The sequence below is a fragment of the Gorilla gorilla genome, chromosome 23 (assembly GCF_029281585.2).
Source record: "Gorilla gorilla gorilla isolate KB3781 chromosome 23, NHGRI_mGorGor1-v2.1_pri, whole genome shotgun sequence".
Classification (NCBI taxonomy): Eukaryota; Metazoa; Chordata; class Mammalia; order Primates; family Hominidae; genus Gorilla; species Gorilla gorilla.
This window is the reverse complement of record NC_086018.1, coordinates 26,043,105-26,062,676: the sequence shown is the minus strand read 5'-3', so window position 1 is coordinate 26,062,676 and position 19,572 is coordinate 26,043,105. Positions and strand designations below refer to the sequence as shown.

General features: G+C 43.7%; 1 protein-coding gene across 8 annotated transcripts in view; it reads left to right on the top strand.

Moving 5' to 3' along the window:
- TTC28 (tetratricopeptide repeat domain 28) overlaps positions 1-19,572 on the top strand; it is a 718,078-nt gene that overhangs the window by 649,040 nt on the left and 49,466 nt on the right. For all 8 annotated transcript variants that reach the window (XM_055374084.2, XM_019018517.4, XM_055374083.2 and 5 more), the window contains one exon: positions 16,735-16,875. In XM_055374084.2, coding sequence (XP_055230059.1) covers positions 16,735-16,875 — 141 coding nt within the window. The remainder of the gene's footprint in view (positions 1-16,734; positions 16,876-19,572) is intronic.

Genomic DNA, 19,572 nt, shown 5'->3' with positions numbered 1-19,572 from the left:
TGTAGTAGTGCTCACTTTGTGGGAGGAGAGAGGGGCTTTTACTTTTTTGCTTGGTTACCTTTAGAATCAATTTTAAGTAGTCATGTACCACATAATGACGTTTTAGTCAACAATGTCATACACAATGGTGATCCTAAGAGATTACACTACCATATTATACTGTACCTTTTCTATGTTTGGATACACAAATACTTAACATTGTGTTACAGTTGCCTATGGTATTCAGTACAATAACATGCTGTAAAGGTTTGTAGCCTAGGAGAAATAGGCTGGTAGCTTAGGTGTGTGGTAGGCTGTCTCAGCTAGGTTTGTGCACCTGCACTCTCTGATGCTCACACAGTGATGAAATTGCCTAATGATGTGTTTCTCAGAACATGTTCCTGTTATTAAATGGCATGTGACTGTATTTGCCACAAGTGTATTTTACTTTCAGAATTAAAAGAAAGTAGATGAAGTTACCACACTATTTTTTCTAGCCTATGGCATTTTCACTAAGGACAACACACATTGCTACTAAATATTGGTACAGCTAAAAATTTCATTAAGTACTTTTAATAACAACTTTCATTTGTATAGTCTGCCTTTTACAAAGAACTTTCATGTATGCTCTTGCCTGGGTCTCAAAACAGTTCTTTATTGTTGGGATGACTTTCTTTTTGTTTTCGAGACAGAGCCTTGCTCTGTCGCCTAGGCTGAAGTACAGTGGTGCCTTCTCGGCTCACTGCAACCTCCAGCTCCGCCTCCTGCATTCAAGTGATTCTCCTGCCTTAGCCTCCAGAATAACTGGGATCATAGGCATGTACCACCACACCCGGCTAATTTTTGTATTTTTAGTAGAGACAAGGTTTCACCATGTTGGCCAGGCTGGTCTTGAACTCCTGACCTCAAGTGATCTGCCTGCCTTGGCCTCCCAAAGTGCTGGGATTACAGGCATGAGTCACTGCACCTGGCCGGGATGACTCTATTGGATATATCTGTATATGTGAGTCTGCATGTGTCTAATTCTTAGGTAAAACACATTCACAGAATTCAAAAAAGAAAAATGTCCATTGAGTTTACTGAGCACCTAGCAGGTGCCAGGTTCTATGTGATAGGTGCTATATACACTGACATTATTTCATTAATCCTATTATTATCTCTATTTTACCTATGAAGAAGAAAGGTTTGCTTCCCCTGAGTGCCATAGGTGATGTCCAGAAGGAATGTATCCTAGACTCCAGGCCTTGGGCTGTTTCTACTACAGGTTGAATCCCAAATTCAAAAATCCAAAATGCTCCAGAATCCAAAACTTTCACAGCGTCAACATGATGCTCAGAGGAAATGCTCATTGGAGCATGTCAGATTTCAGGTTTTTGAATTTGGGATGCTCAGCTGGTAAATATTCCAAAATCCAAAAAGATCAAAAATTCAAAATACTTCTGGTCCCAAGCATTTCAGATAAGGATACTCAACCTGTACTAGACAGCATTCATATTGATTGAGTTGAGCCTTATCGCTGTGATTAAACCTAATTGGTGGAGGAGAGGGTTTGAGAGCCACATCATCAGGGGAAAACTCCATTGCTAACACTTTCTCGGCAAAGATTTCAAAAATAAGACAACAAGTAATGGGGCCTTCCAATAGATTACAGTCATTGTGTATTCATACACACAGGCTATTGAGCTAACGGAAGTGAAACCTATTTATGTATTTGATCACTGTGTTTACTGAAAAAAGAAAAGCTAGGGGAAAACCTGTATTTCTCCTTTAACAAAGAAAAGCTAGGGGAAAACCTGTATTTCTCCTTTAACACTTAAGTATAGACTAGATAATTCCAGGCCATGAGATAAAAAGGATGTGTACAAAAAATGCTTCTCAGTTAAAAATGCACAATTGTTCTGGATCCCTGAGGCCAGAAGGCTTTGTTGTTTTAAGAAAATTCAGCCAAACACCACATGTTCTCACTCATAGGTGGGAATTGAACAATGAGAACACATGTACACAGGAAGGGGAACATCACATACCGGGGACTGTTGTGGGTTGGGGGGAGCGGGGAGGGATAGCATTAGGAGATATACCTAATGCTAAATGACGAGTTAATGGGTGCGGCACACCAACATGGCACATGTATACATATGTAACAAACCTGCACGTTGTGCACATGTACTCTAAAACCTTTAAAGTATAATAATAATAAAAAAAAGAAAAGAAAATGCTCTTAAGAAAGCATTTTGGAAGAGGACTTTTATCAGTTTAGCAAAGCACACAGAATTCATCGATTGTTCATAGGTGTGTTTTGTGTTCATGTGTGTATAGATTCTCGGCAGGTTAATGTATCATTTGCCTTCTGACCAACAGAAGGTTTGTTCTATAAATTACAGCTGTTAGATAATAGTATAAATTACAGACTTGAGAGGATACAGAGAAAAGCAATTTCCAAAGTGAGGTACAAGAAGAGAAAGGAATTAAATCTAGCCTCATTCAAATATAAGCATTTCCAGAGAGACCAGTGAATGTGTGATAGTGACTGACCTTCTGATGAGAAACTGTTCTTAGCTCCTGGCAGTGTCAACAGCAAATACTGGAAGGGCCCCCACTGCTAGCCCCTACAGTGGGTTTGAACCAGTGGATCTGACTTCAGAGACGGTGCTGGCAGTACCACATTTTCTCTGGCATGATATTGGGCCCACTGGGAGGAATTTTCTGAGAAGAATGGCTTTCACTTGTCTCTGCCCTCATGGATGGTTCTAGCACATCTTGCTCTAGTGTGCAGCTCATAGTCTCTCTACCCACTGACTCTCCAACGTGCCCATAAGTTTGAATGATGCCAGAGCAATTAGAGAGCTGTGGCTTTGGGCAGTAAGGACACACAGGTCCCTGAGGACACATCTCCGCCCTGCCCATCCTCTCCCCCAACAGCAATCCTCCCCAAACCTTGCTTAATCCAAAGAGGGGATTTCTAATAAGGTTGTATGGGTGAGGAGTCCCATGAAATCCAAGGGCAAACTTGGACCACTAAAGGAAAGCTGTGGGAACCCCTGGGCTGTGGGAGGCAGTCTGGTTCTCATCACTGCTCAGCTGCTTCATTTGGCACCTCCCACTGCAGACCTCCAGTTTGCAGCTGGAGGTGCAAACTGCTCTCTGCTCCTAATCCCAGAGTGGGAAAATAGCCACCTTGGATGGCTCCTGTGCTCACCCACAGCCTATAGAACTAGCCACAGGAAGTTACATTCAGCTCCCCTGAATTCCAGTGCACAAATTTTGGGGAAAGGAATCTGACAGGCCAAGCTTAGGGCAGTAATACACGTCTGATCCAATCACCAGTGCAGGAAGGATGGTCACCATATGTGACCCTGTGAATCAGGGAGGCAATTTCTTTTGTTTTCTTTTCTTTTCTTTTTTTTTTGAGACGGAGTCTTACTCTGTTACGCAGGCTGGAGTGCAGTGGCGTGATCTTGGCTCACTGCAACCTCTGCCTCCCGGGTTCCAGCAGTTCTCTGCCTCAGCCTCCCAAGTAGCTGGGATTACAGGTGCCCACCACCACGCCTAGCTAATTTTTGTATTTTTTTTTTTTTTTTGAGGCGGAGTCTCGCTCTGTCGCCCAGGCTGGAGTGCAGTGGCGCGATCTCGGCTCACTGCAAGCTCCGCCTCCTGGGTTCACGCCATTCTCCTGCCTCAGCCTCCCGAGTAGCTGGGACTACAGGCGTCCGCGACCACGCCCGGCTAATTTTTTTGTATTTTTAGTAGAGACGGGGTTTCACCGTGTTAGCCAGGATGGTCTCGATCTCCTGACCTCGTGATCCACCCGCCTCGGCCTCCCAAAGTGCTGGGATTACAGGCGTGAGCCACCGCGCCTGGCCAATTTTTGTATTTTTAGTAGAGACAGGGTTTTGCCATTTTGGCCAGGCTGGTCTTGAACTCCTGACCTTGTGATCCACCTGCCTTGGCCTCCCAAAGTGTTGGAATTACAGGCATGAGCCACCGTGCCTGGCCCAGGGAGGCAGTTTCTAGAAGTAGAATGTTTATGGTTAGAGCTTGCTCCAAAGCTGTCTACTACACTGCCCCTTCTCCTCATCCCCAACGTGTAGCCTGTATTCCTGATTTAAAGACTCACATCGCTTCTCTGTTTCTTGGGTTCTTCTCCTATGTGAGGCAGCCCATAGAATAGGATGTCTCCCAGCCTTTCTTTGCTATCACTAAAAGGAAGCCCAGGCTCTTTTCTTTTTTTTTTTTAAATTTAAGTTCTAGGGTACATGTGCACAACGTGCAGGTTTGTTACATAGGTATACAACCCTGTTGGTTTGCTGCACCCATCAACTCATCATTTACGTTAGGTATTTCTCCTAATGCTCTCCCTCCTCCAGTCCCCCACCCCCTGACAAGCCCCAGTGTATGATGTTCCTTCCCTGCCCTGTGTCCATGTGTTCTCATTGTTCAACTCCAACCTATGAGTGAAAATGTGTGGTGTTTGGTTTTTTGTCCTTGCGATAGTTTGCTTAGAATGATGGTTCCAGCTTCATCCAAGTCCCTGCAAAGGTTATGAACTCATCCTTTTTTATGTCTGCATAGTATTCCATGGTGTATATGTGCCACATTTTCTTAATCCAGTCTATCATTATTGGACATTAGGGTTGGTTCCAAGTTTTTGCTACTGTGAATAGTGCTGCAATAAAAATACATGTGCATGTGTCTTTATAGTAGCATGATTTATAATCCCTTGGGTATATACCCAGTAATGGGATGGCTGGGTCAAATGGTATTTCTAGTTCTAGATCCTTGAGGAATCGCCACACTGTCTTCCACAATGGTTGAACTAATTTACACTCCCACCAACAGTGTAAAAGCATTCCTATTTCTCCACATCCCCTCCAGCACCTGTTGTTTCCTGACTTTTTAATGATCGCCATTCTAACTGGCATAAGATGGTATCTCATTGTGGTTTTGATTTGCTTTTTTCTAATGACCAGTGATGATGAGCATTTTTTCATATGTCTGTTGGCTGTATATATGTTTTCTTTTAAGAAGTGTCTGTTCATATCTTTTGCCCACTTTTCGATGGGGTTTTTTTTTTCTTGTAAATTTGTTTGGGTTCTTTGTAGATTCTGGATATTAGCCCTTGTCACATGTGTAGATTGCAAAGATTTTCTCCCATTCTGTAGGTTACCTGTTCACTCTGATGATAGTTTCTTTTGCTGTGCAGAAGCTCTTTAGTTTAATTAGATCCCATTTGTCAATTTTGGCTTTTGTTGCCATTGCTTTTGGTGTTTTAGGCATGAAGTCTTTGCCCATGCCTCTGTCCTGAACGGTATTGCCTAGGTTTTCTTCTAGGGTTTTTATGGTGTTACGTCTTACATTTAAGTCTTTAATCCATCTGGAGTTAATTTTTGTATACGGTGTAAGGAAGGGATCCAGTTTCAGCTTTCTACATATGGCTAGCCAGTTTTCCCAGCACCATTTATTAAATAGGGAATCCTTTCCCCGTTGCTTGTTTTTGTCAGGTTTGCCAAAGATCAGATGGTTGTAGATGTGTGGTGTTATTTCTGAGGCTTCCATTCTGTTCCATTGGTCTATATATCTGTTTTGGTACCAGCACCATGCTGTTCTGGTTACCATAGCCTTGCAGTATAGTTTGAAGTCAGGTAGCTTGATGCCTCCAGCTTTGTTCTTTTGGCTTAGGATTGTCTTGGCAATGCAGGCTCTTTTTTGGTTGCATATGAACTTTGAAGAAGTTTTTTCCAATTCTGTGAAGAAAGTCATTGGTAGCTTGATGGGGATAGCATTGAATCTGTAAACTACCTTGGGCAGTATGGCCATTTTCATGATATTGATTCTTCCTATCCATGAGCATGGAATGTTCTTCCATTTGTTTGTGCCCTCTTTTATTTTGTTGAGCAGTGGTTTGTAGTTTTCCTTGAAGAGGTCCTTCACATCCCTTGTAGGTTGGATTTCTAGGTATTTTATTATCTTTGTAGTAATTGTGAATGGGGGTTCACTCAAGAGTTGGCTGTTTGTCTATTATTGGTGTAGAGGAATGCTTGTGATTTTTGCACATTGATTTTGTATCCTAAGACTTTGCTGAAGTTGCTTATCAGCTTAAGGAAATTTTGGGCTGAAACGATGGGGTTTTCTAAATACACAATCATGTCATCTGCAAACAGAGACCATTTAACTTCCTCTTTTCCTAATTGAATACCCTTTATTTCTTTCTCTTCCCTGATTGCCCCAGCCAGAACTTCCAACACTATGTTGAATAGGAGTGGTGACAGAGGGCATCCTTTTCTTGTGCCGGTTTTCAAAGGGAATGCTTACAGTTTTTGCCCATTCGGTATGGTATTGGCTGTGGGTTTGTGATAAATAGCTCTTATTATTTTGATATACATTCCATCAATACCTAGTTTATTGAGAGTTTTTAGCATGAAGGGCTGTTGAATTTTGTCAAAGGCCTTTCATGTATCTATTGAGGTAATCGTGGTTTTTGTCATTGGTTCTATTTATGTAATAGATTACATTTATTTATTTGCCTACATTGAACCAGCCCTGCATCCCAGGGATGAAGCCGACTTGATCGTGGTGGATAAGCTTTTTGATGTGCTGCTGGATTCGGTTTGCCAGTATTTTATTGAGGATTTTCACATTGATGTTCATCAGGGATATTGGCCTAAAATTCTCTTTTTTTGTTGTGTCTCTGCCAGGCTTTGGTATCAGGATGATGCTAGCCTCATAAAATGAGTTAGGGAGGATTCCCTCTTTTTCTATTGATTGGAATAGTTTCAGACTGAATGGTACCAGCTCCTCTTTGTACCGCTGGTAGAATTCGGCTGTGAATCTGTCTGGTCCTGGACTTTTTTTGTTTGGTAGGCTATTGGTTATTTCCTCAATTTCAGAACCTGTTATTGGTCTATTCAGGGATTCAACTTCTTCCTGGTTTAGTCTTGGGAGAGTGTATGTGTCCAGGAATTTATCCATTTCTTCTAGATTTTCTAGTTTATTTGCGTAGAGGTGTTTATAGTATTCTCTGATGGTAGTTTGTATTTCTGTGGGATCCAGTGGTGATATCCCTTTTATCATTTTTTATCGTGTCTAGTTGATTCTTCTCTCTTTTCTTCTTTATTAGTCTTGCTAGCGGTCTATCAATTTTGTTGATCTTTTAAAAAAGGCTCCTGGATTCATTGATTTTTTTGAAGCATTTTTTGTGTCTCTGTCTCCTTCAGTTCTGCTCTGATCTTAGTTATTTCTTGCCTTCTGCTAGCTGTTGAATTTGTTTGCTCTTCCTTCTCTAGGTCTTTTTTTTTTATACTTTAAATTTTAGGGTACATGTGCACAACGTGCAGGTTTGTTACATATGTATACATGTGCCATGTTGGTGTGCTGCACCCATTAACTTGTCATTTACGTAGGTATATCTCCTAATGCTATCCCTCCCACCTCCCCCCACCCAACAACAGACCCCGGGTTGTGATGTTCCCCTTCCTGTGTCCAAGTGTTCTCATTGTTCAATTCCCACCTATGAGTGAGAACATGCGGTGTTTGGTTTTTTGTCCTTGCTATAGTTTGCTGAGAATGATGGTTTCCAGCTTCATCCATGTCCCTACAAAGGACATGAGCTCATCCTTTTTTATGGCTGCATAGTATTCCATGGTGTATATGTGCCAATTTTCTTAATCCAGTCTATCATTGTTGGACATTTGGGTTGGTTCCAAGTCTTTGCTATTGTGAATAGTGCCTCAATAAACATACGTGTGCATGTGTCTTCATAGCAGCATGTTTTATAATCCTTTGGGTATATACCCAGTAATGGGATGGCTGGGTCAAATGGTATTTCTAGTTCTAGATCCCTGAGGAATCGCCACACTGACTTCCACAATGGTTGAACTAGTTTACAGTCCTACCAACAGTGTAAAGGTGTTCCTGTATCTCCATATCCTGTCCAGCACCTGTTGTTTCCTGACTTTTTTAATGATCGCCATTCTAACTGGTGTGAGATGGTATCTCATTGTGGTTTTGATTTGCATTTCTCTGATGGCCAGTGATGATGAGCATTTTTTCATGTGTCTGTTGGCTACATAAATGTCTTCTTTGGAGAAATGTCTGTTCATATGCTTTGCCCACTTTTTGATGGGGTTGTTTGTTATTTTCTGGTAAATTTGTTTGAGTTCTTTGCAGATTCTGGATGTTAGCCCTTTGTCAGATGAGTAGATTGCAAAAATTTTCTCCCATTCTGTAGGTTGTCTGTTCACTCTGATGGTAGTTTCTTTTGCTGTGCAGAAGCTCTTTAGTTTAATTAGATCCCATTTGTCAATTTTGGCTTTTGTTGCCATTGCTTTTAGTGTTTTAGACATGAAGTCCTTGGCCATGCTTATGTCCTGAATGGTATTGCCTAGGTTTTCTTCTAGGGTTTTTATGGTTTTAGGTCTAACATTTAAGTCTTTAATCCATCTTGAATTAATTTTTGTATAAGGTGTAAGGAAGGGATCCAGTTTCAGCTTTCTACATATGGCTAGCCAGTTTTCCCAGCACCATTTATTAAATAGGGAATCCTTTCCCCATTGCTTGTTTTTGTCAGGTTTGTCAAAGATCAGATAGTTGTAGATGTGTGGCATTATTTCTGAGGGCTCTGTTCTGTTCCATTGGTCTATATCTCTGTTTTGTTACCAGTACCATGCTGTTTTGGTTACTGTAGCCTTGTAGTATAGTTTGAAGTCAGGTAGCTTGATGACTCTAGCTTTGTTCTTTTGGCTTAGGATTGACTTGCCAATGTGGGCTCTTTTTTGGTTGCATATGAACTTTAAAGAAGTTTTTTCCAATTCTGTGAAGAAAGTCATTGGCAGCTTGATGGGGATGGCATTGAATCTATAAATTACCTTAGGCAGTATGGCCATTTTCACAATATTGATTCTTCCTATCCATGAGCATGGAACGTTCTTCCATTTGTTTGTATCCTCTTTTATTTCATTGAGCAGTGGTTTGTAGTTCTCCTTGAAGAGGTCCTTCACATCCCTTGTAAGTTAGATTCCTAGATATTTTATTCTCTTTGAAGCAATTGTGAATGGGAGTTCACTCATGATTTGGCTCTCTGTTTGTCTTTTATTGGTGTATAAGAATGCTTGTGATTTTTGCACATCGATTTTGTATCCTGAGACTTTGCTGAAGTTGCTTATCAGCTTAAGGAGATTTTGGGCTGAGACAATGGGGTTTTCTAGATATACAATCATGTCATCTGCAAACAGGGACAATTTGACTTCCTCTTTTCCTAATTGAATGCCCTTTATTTCCTTCTCCTGCCTGATTGCCCTGGCCAGAACTTCCAACACTATGTTGAATAGGAGTGGTGAGAGAGGGCATCCCTGTCTTGTGCCAGTTTTCAAAGGGAATGCTTCCAGTTTTTGCACATTCAGTATGATATTGGCTGTGGGTTTGTCATAGATAGCTCTTATTATTTTGAGATACGTCCCATCAATACCTAATTTATTGAGAGTTTTCAGCATGAAGGGTTGTTGAATTTTGTCAAAGGCCTTTTCTGCATCTATTGAGATAATCGTGTGGTTTTTGTCATTGGTTCTGTTTATATGCTGGATTACGTTTATTGATTTTTGTATGTTGAACCAGCCTTACATCCCAGGGATGAAGCCTACTTGATCATGTTGGATAAGCTTTTTGATGTGTTGCTGGATTCGGTTTGCCATTATTTTATTGAGGATTTTTGCGTTGATGTTCATCAGGGATATTGGCCTAAAATTCTCTTTTTTTGTTGTGTTTCTGCCAGGCTTTGGTATCAGGATGATGCTGGCCTCATAAAATGAGTTAGGGAGGATTCCCTCCTTTTCTATTGATTGGAATAGTTTCAGAAGGAATGGTACCAGCTCCTCCTTATGCCTCTGGTAGAATTCGGCTGTGAATTCATCTGGTCCTGGACTTTTTTTGGTTGGTAAGCTATTAATTATTGCCTCAATTTCAGAGCCTGTTATTGGTCTTTTCAGAGATTCAGCTTCTTCCTGGTTTAGTCTTGGGAGGGTGTATGTGTCGAGGAATTTATCCATTTCTTCTAGATTTTCTAGTTTATTTGCGTAGAGGTGTTTATAGTATTCTCTGATGGTAGTTTGTATTTCTGTGGGATCAGTGGTGATATCCCCTTTATCATTTTTTATTGCGTCTATTTGATTCTTCTCTCTTTTCTTCTTTATTAGTCTTGCTAGCGGTCTATCAATTTTGTTGATCTTTCCAAAAAACCAGCTCCTGGATTCCTTGATTTTTAAAGGGCTTTTTGTGTCTCTATCTCCTTCAGTTCTGCTCTGATCTTAGTTACTTCTTGCCTTCTGCTAGTTTTTGAACGTGTTTGCTCTTGCTTCTCTAGTTCTTTCAATTGTGATGTTAGGGTGTCAATTTTAGATCTCTCCTTTCTCTTGTGGGCATTTAGTGCTATAAATTTCCCTCTACACACTGCTTTAAATGTGTCCCAGAGATTATGGTATGTTGTGTCTTTGTTCTCATTGGTTTAAAAGAAGGTCTTTATTTCTGCCTTCATTTTGTTACGTACCCAGTAGTCATTCAGGAGCAGGTTGTTCAGTTTCCGTGTAGTTGTCCGGTTTTGAGTGAGTTTATTAATCCTGAGTTCTAATTTGATTGCACTGTGGTGTGAGAGACAGTTTGTTGTGATTTCTGTTCTTTTACATTTGCTGAGGAGTGTTTTACTAAGGATTTTGTAGTAAATCAATTTTATTTTATTTTATTATTCAATTTTAGAATAAGTCCGATGTGATGCTGAGAAGAATGTATATTCTGTTGATTTGGGGTGGAGAGTTCTGTAGATGTCTATTAGGTCCACTTGGTCCAGAGCTGAGTTCATGTCCTGGATATCCTTGTTAACCTTCTGTCTCATTGATCTGTCTAATATCGACAGAAGGGTGTTAAAGTCTCCCATTATTATTGACAGTGGGAGTCTAAGTCTCTTTGTAGGTCTCTAAGGACTTGCTGTGTGAATCTGGATGCTCCTGTATTGAGTGCATATATATTTAGGAGAGTCAGCTCTTCTTGTTGACTTGATCCCTTTACCATTTATGTAGTGGCCTTCTTTGTCTCTTTTGATCTTTGTTGGTTTAAAGTCTGTTTTATCAGAGACTAAGATTGCAACCCCTGCTGTTTTTCTTTAGCCCAGGCTCTTTTCGTCTTAAAAGTTTACTAATTGTCGGTAAGAAAAAATAGACAGGAACTGGTAAGTAAGTCACACGGGAAAATTTCAAAGGTCTCAGAAATCTAGAGTTCCCAAAGTCTCATGTCTTCATTTTCTGGCACTCTTGCTAAGTGGCTACTGGGAAAAATGGGTGGGCCTTTTCAGCTATTGGCAGACCGGCCCGTGCAAAACCTAGTAAGTGCCCATGGTATTGTCATCTGTGCACCTTTTCAGATCCCCAGGATACCCTCTGCTTCCTGGTTGTAGAATCCGCAACATAGGGTGCTGGCACAGTTAGACCTGGCCTTTTAGAATCAGAAGGCACAAAATGATTATAGGCAGTGGCTGCAAATTCACTAACACTTGCTTTCTGAAGTTTTACCAATTGCAAAAAGATCCTTGCTTTGAAAGGAGGAGCGTTTTGCTGCCTTTGATCTGTTTCCACTGGGCATGGGGCCAGTGGTGTAGGAGCTATCTCACTGCCCTGTGCACAGGAAACTGAAGATGGAGTTTCTCGCCTGTCGTTTTCAGCTTCAGGGTTGCAATTGGTTGGTCTTTGGCAAATAACTGGTTATCAGTGCACAAGAAGCCTGGAGGGGGGTGGGGAATGGAGACACAATGAGTTAGTAAAAGGATGTTGAGACATAAATAAAAGTGTGCCTTGTGGAGCTTCAGTTGCAACTGTCAGGGGAATGACAGAGAGCAAGCATGTTCTTGGAGAGATCAGGTGGCCATGCTTGCAAATGAAAATCCTATCTGGAGCCTCTTGCCAAGCCCTGTCCCCAAGAACAGGATGAGCTCTGGCACAGCTCCAAGGTGCTTGATTCATGAGCCATTTCCATCTCTCTGGGGAAAGCTGCATATGAACAGCATTTTGGAGCCTGCCTCTGGTGACGGCATGATTTATATTCCCCAGAGCAGGCAGGATCTGGGCTTCTCACAGGATCCCTGGAACAGATGCTGGCAGGGCAGGTGGGTACCATGAAGCAGCTACTGCCTGCCTCTGGACTGCTCCCTCTCTCCAGCTCCCCTCTCAGCCCTTGCCAAGAGGTATACCTTGCTGCCCTCTGCTTAGGCCAGCTTGTACTGACTTTGACCTTTTGCCCTCACTGTTCTTCATGACCGTAATAATCCAGACCTCAACCTTCTACCTAACTCCAGACAGAAGACTAGGGCAGGGTCCAGCCAGGACTCTGGCTGATGGGCAAGTGCCAAGTCAGGCCCCTGGAACAAGAACAGAGTCCTCTTTTACCCTCCAGAGTCCAGGAGTAGAAAGGGCCCATGAAGGATGTCTGAGCCAGAATCCTCAGGTCCAGAGAGCCACGAGGGAAGGAGAAATCGATCGTGTGGCCAAGTCTGGAGGGCAAGACAGGTAGGCAGGGCCAAGGGTCCAGAGCTGGGTAGACAGGAGTGGAACGTAAGCAGACTGGGAAGAAGACAGGCGGAATCTTAGCTTTTGGTGCCTCCCTAGCTTGCCAGTCCTGAGCAGCTGGTGTGCCAGGAGTGCCCTCCTTTTCCACTCTTCCTGCCTTGCCACCCAGCTCATGGGCCCTCTCTCCCTCGAGTTATCCTCTGCTGAGCTATGACCACCAGTTTTGTCTGCAAAGCCAATGTGTCTCTATTGTTTCTTCTCCGTTTCAGATCATGGCCATCAGAGTAGTGGCTAAAATCAGGCCATGAGACTAAATGCTTTAGGGGCTCTTTCTGCACAGCCACTGTTTGTTTATTCACATTCTCATATTTCATTCCCTTCTCCTCTCTTTCTTTTCTTGCTGTCTCCCCTACTCATCCTGTAATGATTGTCCATTCAGTCTTTCTATATACATACATGTACTACTACGTAATAATTTATTTTTCATGTTGCAGAGATTAGTGTGCGTATCTAGCAGCTTCTTAGGGCAGAAGTGTTCCTCCTTTGAGTAATCCCAGCCCCAGCTGAGTGTCTGGGATGTACTGGTTGCACAGTGAGTTTTTGAGGGTTGGGCAGCCTAATGACCACATGAATGAGTGAGGGGCACCGAAGCTTATCTTACTTTCCTGACTTCCTCCCAGGATTTGGGAATAGTAGGATTTATTTTGTTTTTTAAATTAACATACAGTATGTATCAGTCAGTATCAAAACAAGAATAAGAAACCACACAATAATTTGAACAGAGATAGTTTAAGATAAAGAATTGTTAACTCTAGTAGAGATTGGAGTAAAAGGGATTGGCTAGTAAGAAGGGAGAACTAAAGGATACTAGTCATACCAGATAGTAAGAGCCTTGAAGGCAGCTATAATGTGACCCTCATCTGTTTAGCCCCTGTAGTTCTTACACATGGGTCCTACCCAGTAATCATTGTTGAAGCAATGTGAATTGAATCAGGGCCTATGGTGACCAGATGTGCCATCTCTAGAAAGTCACTCAGAGAAATGGGTGCAGGAGAGTGAGTGTGCTGTGAGGATTGGTGGCAAGGCACTAGGGACTCCTACTATACAGATATGAGGCTTGTTTTGTAAATGGGAGATTCCTTTATCTATGACATCGCCTGTTTGTTTTTCCCTTCGGTGTTAATACTTTGAAGGGTCAGGAAATAGGAAACAACCCCATTAAGCAGGAGATACTGAGGGCTCAGTCTGTGGCTGACAGTAAGAACAGAACTGCAAGATAATGGAGGCTGATACCGGTCCCAGGCAATTCTTCTCCCCTTTGCAAAGGCTGAATGACAAGCCGATTTCTCAGCTCCAAGCAGGCAGTTGCATTCAGATGATAAACGTGTCCCTGGACAGAGGAGCTTGTTGAGTAATATTTACCAGGGTCTCTGTGAAGGGCCTTCAGCTCCCAAAGGAGCCTTTCAAGCCTTCACCTGCTTGCCTGTTCAGCTGACATCCATGAGGCAGTGAGAGGAATAAAAGCTCTCCAGCATGATGGGAGCTTGGTGATTTGTTTCGTTGCTAGAAGTTTCCTGGTTTCTCCTAATTCCTGTATTCAGCCCCTGCCTGTTGAAGTCAAACCCCAGGAGAGAAGCATAGAGTCTGTGAGAAACTTAGAGCCTTTTAGGGGGAGGGGGAGGGAGGTCAGTGAGTGCCACAGATCTGAGCTGGACTCAGACCCAGCTCTACCACCTAGTACTCTTTAGCCCAGTTCCTTGGCTTCTCCAAACCTCTGTCACCTTAGATATAAGGTAGAGATAATAAGAGCTACCTCACAGAGTTGTCATAGAGATAAAATTAAATCTGTGTAAAAATACTTCGCACATTATAAAATTCTCTCCAGCATAGGTCATTCATTCATTCAGCAATTCCCCGTTGCATACCTGCTGCATGCCAGGTACTGCGCTGTGTTTAAAGAGCCATTTCCAGACTGTGAAGGCTGGGAAGAAAAGCAGGCTAATAGCCAGGACTTTACCAGTCATCAATGTAGTTCTGAGATAATTACTAGATGTTTTTATCTGAGTGTTCCAGAGAAACAGAACCAATAAAAGAGATATATATATATACAAACACACACACACACACACACACTATATATATATTTTATATATATTTTATATGTTTTATATATATTTTATATATATTATATATGTTTTATATATATTATATATAATATATATAACATATATAATATATATATTATATATAATATATATAAAATATATATATAACATATATTATATATAATATATATTATATATAATATATAATATATATTATATATTATATATATAATATAATATATATATAATATATATTATATATTATATATAATATATATTATATATATATTTTATATATATATATACACACACACACTAAGTAGATATAAATAGGATGTGCTTGTATATTTATTTATTTATTTTTATAAAGAGATAAAGGAAACTTATTATAAGGAATTGGTTCATGTGGTTATGGAGGCTGAGAAGCCCCAGGATCTGCCACAGCAAGCTGCAGACCCAGGAAAGCCAGTAGGGTAAGTTTCAGTTCAAGTGCAAGCCTGAAGGCAAAAGATTGATGCCTTAGGTTGGTGACAGTGCAGAAAGAGCAAATTTTCTCTTTCTCTACTTTTTTGCTCTATCCAGGCCTTCAATGGATAAGCAGATGAGGCCCACTCACACTGGGGAGGGCAGTCTACTTTACTCAGTCTGCGAGCTTAAATGGTAATCTCATCTAGAAATACCCTCACAAACACATCCCAAATAATGTTTAACCAAATATCTGGGCACCCTGCAGCCCAGTCACGTTGACATAAATTTAGCCATCACACCATGGTTGGTGTTCACATAGAGCATGCAAGTTTGCATAGCAGCTTTACATGCCATGTCTCATTTGGCCCCCAGAATGAGGGGCTTATTTCCCTTCTCTGTCACAGGTGTCGCCAGCTTGGCCATTTGAAGTGGGTCATGTTTGTCCTAAACCCAAATCTCTATGCACCAAGCCTTATTCTTCTCAGCGACAGGAGGTCTGCCCCTTTCCAGAGTCCCACCTGCCTAGCACATGAGGGGCTTGCGACTCTGTCTGCTGCCTGCAGTGCCCTGGTGCCCTCCACTTCTTCACACCGGTCCTTAGTAGGAAGGTCTGAAAGTAGTTTTCCTGTGGGCTTAGAGTTATCTGGGGGCGAGGTATGAGTAAGCAACTCCGCAAAGTCTGAATGTGGTCCTGATGCCTAGGATAGGTGAGGGCTCAACATAGAGATGTGCCTTTGTGAGCCTCAGTTGGTTGGGAGGCATGGTGTGGCATGGAGGAGGATGGCTGCAGGCTGGCGGCACTCCCACAGACACATTTGCCCTGGCCTGGCTGTCCGTGTGTCATCAGGGCACACAGTGCATGGCTTTTACATTTAATAAGCCTTTTGCCATTTTAATCATGCTGATGAATCAAGGTACTTCTGGGTATTTCTGTTTACTTAAAACACATTGTGGGATGTTCTGTTAAAGTCTGTCATAGGGGAAATATGAATTTATTAATTCAAAAATGGTCACCTCCTCATGCTGAGCTTGGAAAATGGGCCAAATCAGCGGCAGTTCTCAAGTTTGCGTTTCCAGCGGTGCCTGCCCTGCTAGCACTGCAACCACTTGTCAGCATGTTTGTCTCCTCATCTGGAAAATGCCATTTTAGGCTGCATGTCCCCCTTGCCTAGGACAGTACCCAACACAATGTAGGTATTTAGTTACTGTTTCTGGAATGGACTGGACTGCAGCTTGTGCAGGGAGGACTGCCTCACAGCTGCACTTGCCTCAGCTGTACGCTGGGAAGAGTGCCTGACCAGCCCATCACAGACAGCACCTCATCTAGTCTGTCATACATAAGCTAGGTGCTGGGAATACAGTTCTTATTCAGACACAGCTCCTGCCTGTAGAGAGTTCACAGCAGAGTCGGGGGTGACAGCCCATAAACAACCAACCAGAGTTCATCTTGAGAAGCAGTGGACAAAAGAAGTTCAGGAAGAGGGCCTCAGGGACACTGAGTAGGGAATGGGGTGATGCTGTCATCTGGAGACAACGGTACTAGAGGTTCGTTTGGTGACAGAATGGCATGGGACCTCAGAGCTGACTTCCATAGCTCAGCGCTTCCTTTCTCTGATTGGCTTTTTCTGCAATTTTTCCTGCAGGGCCTGTGCCAGCAGTGAGACAGAGAGTGAAGCGGGAGACATCATGGACCAGCAATTTGAAGAGATGAACAACAAACTCAACTCGGTCACTGACCCCACTGGCTTTCTGCGGATGGTTCGCCGCAATAACCTCTTTAACAGGTGAGCGTGGGGCGCTTTCCCCAGGCCCACTGCAGGGCAGGGTGCTCTGAGCACAGATAATGTGCTTTCAGTGGAGGCTCCTTCCAGCTGGTTAGGCTTCTGGCTCGTGTCATGCATTTGCAGCAGCAAGCATGATGCTTCCACAGCCCCATGCCCGTCAGGGCCTCTGCTTCACAGCAGCATCTCCAGCTCAAGCGAGAAAACAGTGACAGGCTTGACGTGACAATCCTCATTTGGCTGGGATAGGAGTCCCAGGGGACAGTTGGCTGCTTCTTCACATAGCCTCAGAGCTGACTTTCCAAACATCAGGCAGAAGCCAGAGCAACTTCACATACTTCTTTGCTAGCTTCTGCAGGTAACTCCTGGGCCAGGTATCTGCACTGACTTCCTGGCCTGAGATTCGGGGAGGTCAGGGAGAGTGAGAATGCTAGTGCTGTTGGAGGGAGAAACTGGGCCTAGGAATGCACTCATCCAGACCCAGGCTCACCCATCTGTGCCAAGACCTCAGTTCCCTGTCACTTGACCAAATAGGCCTTAATGGCTTTAAGATGAATCGAGTTTGAAATTTCCAAGCCAGCACACCCCTTCATCTTTTTCTTAGGAGTGATACCTGAGCTGCGTCCGGATAAACAGGGCAGGCGGTTGGGGTTGAGGGACACCTGTCCCACTGTTGTTTGGTTGCCTGGCAACAACCTAGGAGTACATTTTGATAGACCTCTTTGGAAAGATATCACAGACTCCCTAGGTCCCTGCCACAGCCTGAAGGCCTGCCTTTAAAGGGCAGCTGGTTGACCCTATAACACAGGCAGGAAGTGACTGTGCACTGGGTGGGAGGCAGCCTCTGCTTGGCAGCCCTGCTGTGCAGGGCATTGTGCGCCCTGTCTGTTCCTACTCCAGGCCCTGATTTCCTCTCATTATTGTGCTGTCAGGGTGACAAATGTGTGTTGACTTTCCCAGGGCTGAGTTGAGTGGGAAGGGAGCCAAGGGCAGGGGATGTAGGAGCTGGCAGCCTGGTTGTAAGGAGGCCAAAACTTCAAGCTAGTTCACCCTTAGTTCCTTCTTCCCAGCCACTTTCACAGGTGTCCCTCATGGCTTTTGGTTTCATGTAGGGATGCAACCAGGTTTGTGGAGGCCTGGGATTGGGCCTGGACACATGTTCTTGCTCTGCCAACTTCTCAGCCAGTGAAGGCAGGTGACACTTACCTCCGCCAGGTGATGCAAGCTGTGGTGATAAACTAGAGTGTGAAGAGCTCACAGTGCAGCCTCTGGCCTTGCCACTCACAAGCTGTAGGACACTAGGGAGGCAGTTTCACCTCTGTCAGCCTCAGTCTTGTCATCTGTGAAATGGGGATGGCTTCTTACCCTGCAGGGTTCCTGTAATGTGGGAATAAAGGAGCCAATGTATAAATAACACACTGACCGACTAAATGTGTGGAAGGCTCTGAACAACTGGTGGGTTTCTGTTGTTTGGAGTAAAGTGGGAAGAATAGTGCTAAACTTAAATTCTTAACGTGGGTGGAGAAACTTTGGAAGGGATGAGACGTCTGTGTGCCTATGCAGCAGCTGTTGGCCATCTTGGGTTGTAGCCTCCCCCATCCTTCTTCCCTTCCTACCTCAAGTCCTTCACAGGAGAGAGCTGCCAAAGCAGACAGTCAGGCATCCATGGTGACCTGGTTGCAGGCACTCCAGCAGTCAGGAACCAGTTCCCCCAGGACCTCAGCACTATGGAAGAAAAGGGTCAAGCCAGGTATATCTAGGGCCCTAGCTTATCAACCCTAGGGTTGGGTGCTGTGCACTTTGAATGGTGGAGTGCTCATTTTGGAAAGATGGTTTCTGTCCTTCTGAGCAGCCCTGCAATAGCACCAGTGAGCACAATGCTGTAGATTAATTTGTTGGTTCGCTTATACAACACAATCTCCGCCCCCAGCCAGGCTGAGTATTGTGCCCAGCCCTGGGGACTGAGTGGGGAGCAGCAAGGCCCACAGCCCCAGAGCTTGCACCCAGCTCCCTTGGCAAGGTCTGACCCAATCCAGTCCCACCCTCAGAAAAGCAAAGGAACTGAAGGGGTCTCTGCAGACTCTTCCAACCCCGACCCTTTGGATGAGGGAAATAGCCAGCATTCTTCTCGCTTCAATGTGGTAAGCCGTTAAGGCCCAGGAAAGTTTGCAACACTGCGTGTTCTCTGGCGCGTCTCTCAGAAGCCAGGAAGGGGGGTTCTGGCCTTCATCCACAAGAGAGTGGAGCTACAGCTGAGGGAACCACGGAGGCAAAGGTATCCTTGCTAGAACAGTGCAAACTTCCCTGGCAAACTTTCAGTGCAGCCTCACGTCTTATAGCTGAGCACACATAGGCCAGAGAGGAGGGAGATCTGCCCATGAACAGGTGCCAAAACATGCCTCGCAGCTTCCCTGCCAGCCTGTCCCTGCCCTGCTGTGGGGTCCCAGGCCTCCCTCTCTGTCCCATGTATGGCCAGGGATCTGGGCTAAGAGTGCACTGGCTTGTGACTGAACAGAGCGGCTAGAAGTGGCTTTTCTGCAGATTGCTGATAGTGGCTAGCGTTTGCAGAGTGCTCGTAGCCTGGAGCCAACAGAGGTGATATGGAAGCAACCATGTGTGTAGGGCCTTGTGTACTGGAGCAGTAAGGGCTTCCCTCTCTGGGGGCTCTCCAGCTCGGTGATTTTATGGATTCCTTGGCCC